Below are 14018 nucleotides of genomic sequence, written 5' to 3'. Positions count from 1 at the left end.
GTTGGCAGGGTATGCTCAGACGTGAGTCCCTTGCTCACTTTGCCACTGGATTCAAGCAAGCCTGGCTGAAGATGGCTGAAATGCCAGAAACCGGTCCTAGGAAGCTTGTTTCCGATCCAGGGAAGACATGGCTTGGCAGTTCGGGCTGGACTGTTCCCATGAGGCACAGGGTCAGACTGATTTGCATATAGCCATGTCTGAACTGGGGTGGCAGAGTGGACTAAAGAACGGTGATGGATCAAACCCAGATCTATTGATTGGGTGTGAGTGTTTGATTGGTTCTGATGCTCCGTTCATCACCACCCCCTTTTGTACTGCTTAGTTTAGAACCAGTGGCAGCTGAAAAAAAGGAAAAATAAAATGATGACAACTTGCGCTATCTTTATTTTTTGTTCCTACTGCTGCGTCTCAGTGGGGCAGGGCGTATCTGCTCTGTTCTCAGAGCAGGGGGAGTAGTGGTGAGCACTATAAAGGTGTGCATGAATGTTTGACTGGCCCTCTCGGGCCAGCCAAATGTTCATTCACACTTTGCATGTTCTCCCTGCAGGATACATTACAGCCTGCATGGGGAACATGCCCAGGCTCCCATTCCCTGGCTGAGCGCCGAACCAAGGCACTCAGACCAATCACAACGCTGCATTGCAGCGTTGTAATTGTCTATGGGGAGCCTTGGTGCTAGGGTGCTTCCCGTTTCCACAGAAGAAACCAGGAAGAGGACAGAGGAGAAGCGTCCGGCGGCTGGCCGGCAGTTAAGTAATTTTTTCTTTTCTTTTTTTAACCTTCCTCCCCCTTCCCACCTCCCTGCCCCAGTGCTGCTTCCTGGGAGAAGCCGCAACTGCTCAGTACTCGATAAAGACCAACCTGACCACAATTCAAAAACATTCCGCACACAAATTGGCATGTTTGTAAACAAGAAACAATGCATGTGGAGGATTCTATTCTCTCTAGCACATCCTCCAAGCAACAATGCTGCATTATAATCTATGCACAAAATGGTGGAGCACCAGTATGGCTTCCCCTGACCGCAAAAAATTGCATTTGTGATTTGTGTCCTTAATGATGACCTCCCTCATGACTCCTAAACACGATTATCCGAACTATCGAGCACAGCACCACTGAAACAGGCGGCTGCTATCTGCATTCTGCTATTTATGTTAAGGCATAGTGTAGGTAACATATTACATTGCCCACCTTTCTGCAGATAATGCTCCAGCATTCTTTGGTATTTGAATTTTTAATGAAAGATACATTTCTAACATATCACCTGCTTCCTTCTCATGCTCTCTAGGACTTGTCAGCTGGTTAACTGTTCAATGATCTTTTGAAAAACACAAAAGGTGATGGAAGGCTGCTTGCAGTAAGACTAACCACTGTCAATGGCTCGGGGTCGAACTTAAACCATCATTCTTTTGCTCACCATGGCACCTCAGTTTGGACCTAGCTAAATATGCAAAACAGTCTTGACCCTGCTTCTCATGGGAACAGTCCAGCCCAAACTGCCAAGCCAGGTCCTCCCTGAACCAGTACACAAGCAACCCAGTGGTTTGACTTATTGCAAGCAGCAAGGAACAATACAATTACAACATGAGTAGGCAATCTCTATTTACTCCTGAAAGCATATAATCCATCAGCAATATCAATGAGGTATCACTGATTTAACTGATTTTGTAGTTTCTAAGCCTCATCTGAGATATTATCCCATTAAAGCAGTCAAATAAATCACTTGCATGGGCTGATACTGACCTTGAAAGTATCAATGAAAAGCAGAATATGTATCTTTTATTATTACTGTTTTGTGTGTGGTGCAGTAAATGTGAAGAATTACAGTACTTATTTCAGTTGTTAGTGCAATGTTTTGTTGTAAAATGGGGAGTTGGGATTCACTACTATCAGCATAAATTCATCCCAAATAGTAATGAAATGACAGTCACACCTCAGGTGGCGGATGATGTTTTGCAAACCAGTGATAATGGTAATTTTTCTCTCATGGCCTTGCTCACCCCATAGCCAGATTTTGATACAGCCTATCGTGATACTCTGCGGCATACTCTAGCTCTAGTCTTTAATTGGTTTTCATTATTAATCAGAGAATGATTCTAATTTGTGCAAGCAGAATCTTGAAGGTCTGGCTTTCGCATTGAGTTCCTAATGGACTGGACTGATGCCTTCATTTCATCTACATATGAAGCTGACAAGAGCTATAATTTCAGGGATGGTGGACACCTCCATCTCTCAATATATAGCTTTCCCCTTCCAAGTCTGAACTAAAAAAGGCCTCATTTGTTATGAAAACTAATCCCTAGCAATGGAAATTGGATGTAAATCAGCAGCTGACACAGCTGGCACATGAGAATAAACTTCTCACACAAGCCAGAAATCAGATGGTTGGAAAGTAAGATCAAAAGTTAAAGTGACTGGGACTTCTCATAGTACAAACACTTCAATCTAACCTGGCCCTTAAATATCTTGCAAGTGTCTGAGGGACAGCAAGGGAGGTTGAGTCACTATCCTGCTCTTTAGCAATCTTCACAGAAACTTCAGCATGCTTTTAGACCATATTAATAAAAGGTTATAAGGGGAGCAGCTAGGAACAGGTATCCCCCTCCCTCCCCTGCAAATCATCTTTATAAAGCTCACTCGAGAACCCAGTAGTTGTTAGCAAAATCTCTCCCAGGTCCCCCAGGCCCCTACATATGCAGCTGATACCGCCAATGACATACACAACCCTTTAAATAACCATGGCAGATGTTAATGTTCCTGCCAACTTGAGGAAGTGTGATAACCACCAACTGCCAATCGGAAGGGAAAGAAATTATATAGCTTGGAGGCAGATTAGAGAACAGAGATTAGGTGAAATACTAGATATGTGCAGGATAGAGTCAAGGTGCCAGCCTGCACATATAAATGTTAGGTTTTCTTCTGCTTAGGATACACACCTAAAGTATTATTTGTCACCATTTTCCTCACTGGCATGCATGTGGTAGTAATGAATTACAAAAGGGGTAGGAAATATAGAAATGTCAAATGTTTCTTGTTTCTCTCAACCACTTGAGCTACCAGTATAGATGGAGTGCCCACAGATTGTTTCGCTAACTGTCCTGAATGTAGGGATATTCAGCATGCATGGGTGGGATCAGGCCTTATTCTAACATTCATTCCTCTTTGGAAAGCAACCTAAGTGTAACCCGACTCAAGCATCATCCACAATCCTTGTCAGGGTGAAACACAAAAGTCACTAAATTAACCTGCGCCCGTCCTCTGGTAGCTTGGCACAAAAGCATTCAGGGTCAACTTAGAGTCACTGCTTAAAGTATTTATGCTGCACACAAACAGTAATGAGGTGAAAAGACAAGACAAGAAAAATCCCAAACCAATTGATAAAAATAGAATAAATTTTAATAAATACAATGAGACCAGATCCACAAAAATCCAATCAGAGACATGAAATTTCAAAGATTTAGGTAAGTATAGTGCCCAAAAGCACATAGCAACACTTGTGGTCATCTAGTTATGCTAGACAGGGGGGGGTCACTAGTTCAGACCGACTGTGAAGAAGCACAGGCCGAATACAGGGACTAGGTTAGTCCCGCTGAAAAAGTGACCCTCTGAAAGTCTGGTTGGAAGAGTACAAAACTTCAGGAATTTTTATTTTCTTGAAGAAGAGAGCCACTCTGATTCCAGCCAAGGGTCTAGGATGAAGGGAAGTACCTCTTAGAGATCAGCTACTCACTGTCGCAGAGGCCAGCAAGGCTCAGGCAAGTTCGGTACAGGTCCAGGCATTTCCTGTTGTGGCAGGTCAGCTGGGCAGTTGCATGTAGGCCTTTGGAGCTTGTTGTGTCCCTGTAGTTCAGACAGGAGGTCAGTCAACTGACCCTTGGAGTCACTCAGGTAGCCTGGGATGAAGAGGGCAGGTCCAATCTTCTTTCTCTAAGAGAAGGAAAGTCCTCAAGCAGCAGGGCAGTCCCGTGGGGAACTAGTCATGCATCAAGTGGCAGGGCAGTCCTCTAGGGAACAAGGCAGTCTTACTCTGCAGGTCCAGAAGTCTACTGAATAGTGGCTCAGGCGGTCTGATATTTATACTTGGTGCCATCCTTGGAAATACTTCTCTTCCCCTGCCAAGGCTCCAAGAAGTCCGGGGTGACAAAAGACTAGTGTCAGGTTCCTCAGTGTGTGCTGTGGGTTACCGAGACCTAGTCTCCCATTGTTCAGTGTCTGGGCTCAATACAGGCCATTAACTGGCCCAGGCAACTGCAAACCAATTGAAGGCCTTAGAAACCTCTGGGCAGGAAAATGCCAAATTTCTAAAAGTGGCTTTTTCTAAATTGTTATCTAAAATCTGACCTTCTCATTAAAGAGGATTTACATTACAATGAATTTGTGTCCACACATGATATTTCTGCCAGCTCCCAATCAAATGGTAGCACTTGTTAAATATAATAAGGTAACCCAATGTTATGTTATGGAACTAGTAGGACTTACAGTAGTAAAAAACGAGATTGTGAGTTTTTTACTACCAGGACATGTAAAACGTAAAAACACATGTCCCACTTTTTTAAATACATTATTATATATATAGGTATTAAAAATCAAATTTAATCTGGCAAATGGTTTATTTCCCCAGGTCAAATTAGCAGTTTAAAACTGCACTGCAGGCACGACTAAGACATGTTTTTAAGAGCTACTTTATTGGGTGGCATAAGTTCCACAGGGTCACCAGTAACATTTACTTTACAGGTCCTGGGTATATATAGTGCCATATATAAGGGCCAATCAGGTGTAGGCCTACTTTACCATGTTTTAAGGAGAGAGCACAAGCACTTTAGAACTGGTTAGCAGTGGTAAAGTGCACTCGGTCCAAAAGCCAACAAAACAAATGCAGAAAACAGGATGAGTGGGGGCAAAATGTTTGAGGGTGCAACACAAATGAAAGAATAAATACAATGTAACGCTATATACTTTTTCTGATTCTACTTAATGTGCTGTACATTGCATCGAGAGTTGACTGTGAACTGGCTGACAAGGAGCATAAACGAAGATGCAATTCATTTATCTCTGCTTGGAACTTATAGAGAGCTGACAGGTCACTAAGACCACCCTAATACTGTAAATGTTAGTAGACCGATATTTCACATATTACTTTCTTGAATTGACTTCTCTGATTGCAGGGGTCATTGGTAAGCTTAGTTGAGCAAAAGTGTTATTGCCTCTAGCTGCTCATAAATAATGGCTCTCCCTAATTTTGCTGATATTCCTTTTTAATAGAACGTATGTACACCGCTGTCTATTGTTTCTTTGAACAACAACCCCTGATTGTGACATGAGAAAATCATATGTTTTCTGGTTCAAAATTGCCTGAGAAACCTAGCAGTTGATAGTTAACATTAGTGGTCTTGAATGGCTGTATAGAAGCTAATGGCAAAATGTGCACAAATCCTCCATAAAACTAACAGTTTGCAGGCCTCCCCTTCCTCTTACATGAGTTTTATCAGGTTTCTGGTCCCTTGTGGACGAGATTTATCAGAGCTCTCTTTGACTTTGCTTTAAATGTACGTGAGATAGTTGAGCCCAGCTATGCATTCTCTTGGCACTTCTGGGCATAGGGATACATCTACACCTGCATGTGCAAAGTGGCTGCTGATAGGGAAACATACCAAAATCCTATATTTGTTGATTCTGCATTGCCTGCTGGTGCTCCGGAATTAGTGATCTCCTTCAGAACCAAGAGTATTTTCCTTTAGCATTGAAGTATACATTAAATACCAATCAGGCCCCAAGTGTTTAGTCCCCCCTCATGTACTACAGTCTCTGTTCACTAGATGAGCCGCGCTTGCCCACTAAGAAACTGCCAAGGGTTGAAATTGCCTAGTCCCCTATAGACATGTTCACTCTTCACGTTGGTTTGTATCAACCAAACACAGTACACTCAGCCACTCTGGAACAGTTACCCCAGAGAAAATGGCAGCGGAGTGGCTCCTTCACTTGGTAGGTCTCAATACTAGATTTAAGCATATGCTATTTGCATGTGCAAGCTACTAAAATGAGGTAATAGATTTTGGATTTGGATGAACTTACTCAATTGTTATGAGGTACTATTCAAAAGAAGGCCAGGAGTCTTGAGTTACTCACTACAGAAGGTGAATAAGTCATGATAGAAGTATTGTATGTTTGATGTGTATTCACAAAGTCTTTGTGGGCAACCATGTCTAATGTTAAAAACAGGATTCTCAAGTTTACCTTCCCTCAGACAATCAGTTAAAAGACTTTCCCTGTTCAACAGGGCCATCTCCTTGTCATTTCAGAGGCTAGACTTGCCAATGTCTAAGAATTCCAAGACGGCCAAGTGGCAATGGATTCTGCCAGCACTACACCTTTTGAGAAATTCCACCAGGAATGGTAAGTCTGCAACATGGAAAGGCACTTGGCATAGAGGAAAACCCCTTAGGAAGTTGCATAATATCAGCCTCATTTAGATCTATATGGTCTAAACTTTCACGCAGTGAGTGCTACATAGACAGATGATTGCGGCAAACCTGTAGAAGATATATACACTCACCAACCACTAGAAGATCAGTATGTCAAGTGTGTCATAAATTTGTAATTGCATCACTACAATGCATGAGATCTTGTGTAACTGGGGTCAATTCTAGTGGTGCATCTGTAGGGCTGTTTGTCCAAACACTCTGAATGGAGACTTGATGTATTGTGAGTTTTGAAATAAAATAAGATTTATTACTGAACGACTTTGATTTTGTGGTTATAAAGGTTTGAGAGAGTTGTACTTGCCTCTTATTAATTTATACTGGTAAGTTTTATTCACATGCAATCCCTGTAAAAAAAAAATCTAAATCTTTTTATTAGTGTGGTTACATATTATAAGCATGCACATTTACAAACACAACTAGTGCCAACATTTTCATAATTTTAACACCTGGATGACCAAATGTGCCAACAGAGTTGCACCCCTTAAGCTAATCAAACCAGACAGACCCTCCAACCACACTGGCTGGTTCACCCCTGAACTCAAATCTACAAAATGCAACTGAAAATGGCTGGAAAGGATCTGGCGCACAAACAAAGTGGTGTGGTTTTCCACTGTCTTTTTGCCTCTGCCTCCTGTATTTTTGATGTGTGCTGGATTTCATTTTTGTTGGTCTAGTTGCTTTGAGCACTTTTCCACTGCTGATCAGTGCCAAAGTGCAAGTGCTACCTATGTAAATTGTGCAACTGGATAGGTGTTTCTATGATTTGCTTATTTGATTTACTACTAAGTCCCTTGTACAGTGCACTGTGTGTGCCAGGGCCTGTAAATCAAATGCTGCTAGTGGGTCTGCAGCACTGATTGTGTCACCCAGACAAGCAACCTTCCAAAGTGGTCTCAGACCTGCCAAGACAGTGTCTGCACACAGTCTCTACTGCAATGTCGACCTGGCAATTGTACCCACTTGCTAGGCCCTAACCTTCCCTTTTATTACATGTGAGTCACCCCTAAGGTATATCCAAGGTACCCCTGTGGGTAGGGTGCAGTTTATGTGAAAGGTAGGACATGTACTGATGTGAGTGACATGTCCTGATAGTGAAATACAGTGTATTTCGTTTTTGACTATTGAAAGGCTACCTGTCCCATAGGATAGAATCAGAGTTTATGTATAACATCTTATACGTATAACTTCCCATTGGGACAAGATAGAAAGATGGAGTTTAGTATGCCTGAACTCAGAATATAAAAATGCATCTTTAAGTAAAGATGATTTTTATATTGTATGTTTGAAAATACAACCTTCTGAAAGTGGGTATTGTCTTGCTTAGCCATCCTTTGTGCCTTTGCTGGTTTGTGGATTGGCAGTCTGACTTTGGAGTGACAGGGGCTGGGGATGTGCATTCACTGTAGACGCCACTGAGGGGGTTGAGGTGTGTCCGGCCTTTGCTGGATGAGTCAGGGCTGGGCTGAATAGACCTCGGCTGAATTTAGAGTAGGGGGAGGAGATTTCCTTGCACCTGAATGGGCCTGGTCTACCTTACAAACTGCTGTCTCCACCTCCTGCCGGGAAGGTGGACTAGAGAGAACAGAACTGGTTTGGACTAAGCACAGGGACTCTCTGCCATGAGAACAGGCAAATGCTGTTTAAATATTGGGGCCCAGACCCAGAACTTTAGAATACTTCTGGACTCAAGAAGAACCTCTGCCAAGGAGATGAGCTGGGAAACCTGAAGGAGACGTACTGCCCCTTTGCTGTGTGCTATCTGGGGTTGGCCTGCAGTGGCTGTTTCTGCCAAGGAGAGGGCAAAGACTTTGCTGTGTGATGTGTATCCTGCTTGAAGAAGATCTCCCAGGGCTTGAACTAGAGATTGCCTCCTTTTCTGAAGTCTCAGGAACACAAAGACTTCACCTTGCTGGGAGTTCTGACCTGCCAAGAGGTGTCTGTTATTTTGTTGGGCCTCTGGAGGCTGTTCCTGCTGCTGGGAGCTGGGAAAGAGAAGCAACAAAAGAAGCGTTAAGCATCCGCATACCTATCCGATGCAACACTGCTGTGGAAGAAGAATTTCTATGCGTCACCAACATGCCGCATAAGAAACTGACGTAGCGCCTGCTCACGGCTGAAGAAGTCACTGCACGCTGAGTATTGTGTACCAATCTCCAAAGTCTGAGATCACCGCACCAACTTCGACGCAGGCCCTGCTGTGCGAACCAATGCATCAGCTCCCAGGCATGGCAGTAGGAAACCAACGTATCACCTCCACTGGAGCAAGGAACCGATGCATCACCTTCCCTGTGCGTAAGGATCCAACACATCCCCTTCCTTGGGGTTGTTTTTGCTTATGATTTTGATGCATCCAAAGTACTTTGTGTTGAAAGTGTTGCATATATAGTTTGCTATGGACAGAACAGTTTTTACCTTTTAAAAGTCACATCTTGATAACTGTTGCATTTGTGCCTTTTTGGTCTTATTTTGTTTAGATAAAGATTACTTAATTTTCTAAACTGATGTGGTGTCCATTTGTAGTGTTTTCACTGTATTACTGTATGTGTGCACAAATGCTTTACACACTGCCACTGAGATGAACCTGTGTGCTTGTGCCAAGCTACCAAGAGGGTGAGCAGGGGTTGTCTAAGGGCGTAACTCCCTTACCCTGACTAGAAGCAAGGGTTCCTACTTGGACAAAGGTGCAAACCATTGCCAACAAGAGACCCCCATCTCTAACACCACATACAACTGAAAAGCGCCCTTACCACCCACTTTGAAGCCACCTCCAACTACAGCAAAGAGCTCTTCTGCATCATCAAACAATTCTCCAACCCTCCAGCCACCAAGAATTCTATCACCCCCCTTAAGACCTCTGTAACTCTCTTGCAGAATTCTTCCACAGCAAGTCCTCGCCACCAATGAACCACCCCTAGCAGACCTCAATGGATTCCCCACAACAATTGACCGCAACCTAGTCACAATCTCTGCATGGGACTCTCTCCACACAGACCACTGCCACCATCATGAGCACCATCCATTCAGGAGCATCCAGAGATCCCTACCTCCACCATATGTTCAACCTGGGGAACGACCCCATCAGCAAGGAAATCACCACCATCCTCAACACTTCCATCAGTTCTGCCAACTTTCCAGCTCAAACCGCTCCTAAAAAAAACCTCTGCAAACCCGGCAGAACTCAAAACTACCAGGCAAACTCCCTGCTCCCCTTTCCAGCAAAAGCCCTGAGAAAGCAATTAACATTCAAATCACCAATCACCTGGAAACCAATAAACTCCTGGACCTCTCTCAATAAGGATTCTGCACCAATCACAGCATGGAAACTGCTCTAATTTCACCCACCAATGACATCAGAGCTCTCCTAGACAAGGGAGAGACCGCAGCCCTGATCCTCCTCGACCTCTCCACAGCCTTTGACACCTTGTCCAACTACGCCCTCCTACATGGTCTCCACCAGATGGGAATCCAAAGGAGAGTCCTCAAATGGATCACATCATTTCTCACCGGATGAACCCAGAGCATCCAGCTCTGCCTTTCTCCTCTGGCCCAAAGGGCATTGTTTGTGTCGTCCCACAAGGGTCATCTGAGTCCTACCCTCGACAACACATACATGGTCAGAGCCCATCATATGAACATTATTTCCGCGGACGACATTCAGCTCATCCAATCCCTGTACTCAGACCCTACCACCACCAAATCAAACTTTCACAGATGCATGACCGGCTTTGGCAGCTAGATGCAGACCAAGTGCCTCAAACACAACACTGACAAAACAGAGGTACTCGTCTTTGGCAGCAACACCTCCCCTTCGAACGACCCCTGGTGGCCAACCGGAATTGTCCCCTCATGCACACCCATACAATATACAAGGAACCTAGGCATCATACTGGACAGCAAGCTCAGGATGAGGAAACAGATAAACGCCATCTCGTCATCATGTTTCCTCATTCTATGCATGATGAAGAAAATCTTGAAATTGCTCTCCACCAGCCCCAGATGCACCAACACCCAGGCACTCATTAGCTGCCGCTTGTATATGGCAAAGCCCTCTATGTGGGGATCACATTCACAACTTCTAAACAGACTCCAGACCATTCAGAACACAGCAGCAAGGTTCATCCTCGATCTCCCGAGGTGGACACACATCACCCCTCACCTCAAAGAACTACACTGGATACCATTGAACAAACGATGCCAGTTCAAACTACTCACCCACGCCAAAAATGCCCTCCAAAACAAGGGTCCAGCCTACCTCAACCACAGAGTGAATTTTCACCAGTCCATCAAACAGATACACTTGACATCTTTCTCCCTGGGCAACACAGCATGCATCCACAGAAGCAGGAGCGGTGGGCGCGCTTTTTCCTACCTGGCCGCAAAATCCTGGAACAACCTCCCACTCCATTTCCGAACAGCTTCAACCTTGCAAGTGTTCAGGAAGGACCTGAAAACCTGGTTGTCTGACGGATAGCCCTCAGCAGCTGCACTCCACCCCTCCAGCCAGCACCAGGATACTCTCCGTGTGATAAGCAGTGTATTAACCAATATGAAACACCCCAAAAAGAAGGCACCTATTCTGTATATCCCCTGGTATTTGGCATAAAGATTCATTAGAAATGTGCACACAGTATTAACACCTGCTGTCTAGGTGTAGCCCAGAAAGGGACGAGATAAATATAAATACACAATACGGTGCACCATACAATGTTTATGATACAAAATCCAGAGTCCAAAGACAACGAATTTCCAATTCGTATGTAAATCTTTTTATTTAATTTCTTGTTCCAAAACCTCAAGTTTGTAAAACAGCCACAGCCAACGTGTTTCTTCCAACACAGTGGACTCCTTCAGGGCTGTAAGTATAATATATAAGAACATAAAAACATTTATAAAATCCCACCCACAAAGATAGCACAAAAAACATAACAAGACAAATAAAGAACATGAGGGGGCGCTAGAGAGCCGGCGGCAAGATGGCTGCTCTCTGAAGCGGCTCTGCCGGCCAACTGTGACTATCCGTCTATAATCCAGCTAAAAGCAGGGCATCTGAAGCTGTCTGCCGCCGATCCAGACGGATGCCACCGGCGTGCACATTTTGGAACCCAGAGCGGACTGTAAATGGCTCTGAGGTGCCAGCAATCTGAAACTGCAGTCAGAGGCCTGAGCGTGCATCGCAGAGGCAAGATGGCAGCTACTGGGGATGCGATGTGAGGCCTGGGAGGGTGCCAGTGGTGCCGGACGTGAGCGGAGGTGAGCTACGGGCCCCCCAGCGCCGGGAGTGAGTGTTCGCCTGAGCAGCGGAGGTGTCTGGTGGGAGCGCCACGTTAACTGCGGCAGGTGCGAGTAAGGAGTGTGAGGAGCCCCGCCTGCCCGAGAAGCCTGCTCGCCCCATGATAAAGAGAGCCGTGGCAGCATTGGGGCCGCCAGGCTGCAGACGAAGGCCTGAGCAAGCGTCACAGCAGAGAGATGGTGGCTGCTGGAGACGTGATGCGAGGCGACCTGTCTAGGTGCGGGCAGTGCTGGACATGAGCGGAGGTAAGCTGCGGGCTCCCCGGCGCTGGGAGTGAGCGTTTTGCCTGAGCAGCGGAGGCGACTGGTGTGAGCGCAACGATAACTGCGGCTGGTGCGGGCAAGGCATGTGAGGAGCCCCACCTGCTCGAGAGGCCTTCTTGCCGCACTGCAACTGCATTGGGGCCTCCAGGCAAGTGCCGAAAGGCCTGGTGCGGCGTGCGTTGTGTGGCTGTGCCTGGTGACCTGGCCGGTGCTACCGGTGCTGAACTGCTGCATTGAACTGCATTGGGCGTGGATGATCTACTGACTGGTGTGGCCTGATTGCTGTGCTAGTGACACGCAACAGAATAAAGCCCCGGGGTATGATAGGGAAGAGTGTGGTCTGGTGCTGAACGGACTGGGAGGCTGTGCCTGGGGGTCCTGTGAGTTCCATGGCGAAGCTAGAGAAGGAATAATGTATACCAGGCATGGGCCCAGACAATGCATGACAGGTTGCAGGGGGTGTCTGCAGCTGGCCTCGGCTGCAGCGAGGTGAATCGCCAGAATTCAGAGGCTGTCGGAGGGCGATGCAAGTTGAGGGCCCGCTTTGTATCAGGTGGAGAGAGTGAACAGCGGATATATTGGGGCTCAATCTGAGGAAAACTGGTAAACAGTGCACAAGAGCGGGGGCTAACCCAGTCCTGCATTGCTGACCTGCTAGACCGTGAGAAGCCTTAAAGACTGAAAGTTGAGCAGTGGCGAGCAGTGGGTAATTGGCCTACTATGGGGAAGATGGACAAGCAACAAATGCGCCTTTACGTTTGAGGTCCATAAACACTCTAGACCACAGCAGAGAGACCAATCCGACTTGGAGCAGGACCCCCCGTACTCAAGACAATGCTACTGGCGATGCAAAACAGCCTCCAATCAATTGATGGGAAAATCTATGCATTGAATATGCGCATGGACCATTTTGCAATGCGGTTGGATAAGTAAGGAGCTTGACTGGGGAAGGCGGAACAGCACATCTTGATGACTGAAGACGGTCTCCAAGCAGTGACAGCCAAAAGCCTGAATATGGAGAAGGTGCTAGCCATAATCCTGGCCAAAAATGAAGTCTTGGAGGCGCGATCGCGGCGCAACAATCTCCGCATTTTGGGTCTGCCGGAATCCATCAACACGGGCCGGCTGGAGATCTTTATTGAGAAGATGCTGAAGAAGGTGTTTGGGCCTGAAATCTCTCTGCGGTGATGCTGGTGGAGCAGGCTCATCGGTCGCTGGTGGCGAGGCCAGTCCCTATTGGGCCGCCGCTCCCCATGATTGCGCAGCTCATGAATTCCCACGATAGGGGCACTGTGCTGCGCCTAGCAAGGGAGAAACAAAAGATAACATACGAAGGGAATGTGATCAAGTTCTATCCGGATTTTAACGTTCCAGTACAGGTGGCAAGGCGTGAATTTCTACCAGTGAAAAAGAAGTTGCAGGCAGAGAACTTTACCTATGCAATGCTGTATCCTGCTCGGCTGCTAATCGAAATGGAGGGTAAACAGAAGATCTTTGCGACTGCCAAGAGTGCAATCGAGTAAGTAAAAACGTTGCAGCGCAACAGGAAAAGTCTAGTGAATTCACAATCTGATGACGAGTGAGGTGACTGGGGTTGCTGGCCTCCTTTATTGTGCAGGACGCTGGGGTTGCTGACAAGATAAAGGTGGTGCGCTGGAGAGAGGGCTGGCAGTTTCTCTAGAATGTCCCATTAATCAGACTGTCAAGCATAACGTAAGACGTTTGGGCGGCTTGATATTATATTATATGTTGTGGTGAGATGGCCTCTCCGTGCTCCTGCTGAGAAGCTTATTTCTCCCATGAAGAGCACAATAGCTGGGGGTGGCCTTGTGGGCTTTGGATGGCTGCTGGGGGGCAACAGGGGAGCTGGTGACTGCAGAGGGAGCTGCCTGACCCCCATGCCTGACTTTAAGTTGGTGTCTGAGGCTTCAATGTGAGGACATCCAACACAAGTGATCCCCCCTGAGGCTGCACGGCTGGATG

The 14018-nt window shown here is 46.1% G+C and overlaps 1 protein-coding gene across 1 annotated transcript in view; it reads left to right on the top strand.

Moving 5' to 3' along the window:
- C1QTNF7 (C1q and TNF related 7) overlaps positions 1 to 14018 on the top strand; it is a 227725-nt gene that overhangs the window by 144779 nt on the left and 68928 nt on the right. Inside the window, exon 2 of the mRNA XM_085642398.1 lies at positions 6278 to 6393. Coding sequence (XP_085498524.1) covers positions 6391 to 6393 — 3 coding nt within the window. The 5' untranslated portion in view covers positions 6278 to 6390. The remainder of the gene's footprint in view (positions 1 to 6277; positions 6394 to 14018) is intronic.

Source organism: Triturus cristatus, chromosome 2_2, assembly GCF_964204655.1.
Source record: "Triturus cristatus chromosome 2_2, aTriCri1.1, whole genome shotgun sequence".
Lineage (NCBI taxonomy): Eukaryota > Metazoa > Chordata > Amphibia > Caudata > Salamandridae > Triturus > Triturus cristatus.
Note: the sequence above shows the minus strand (reverse complement) of the source record. Positions and strands in the feature narration are given on the sequence as shown.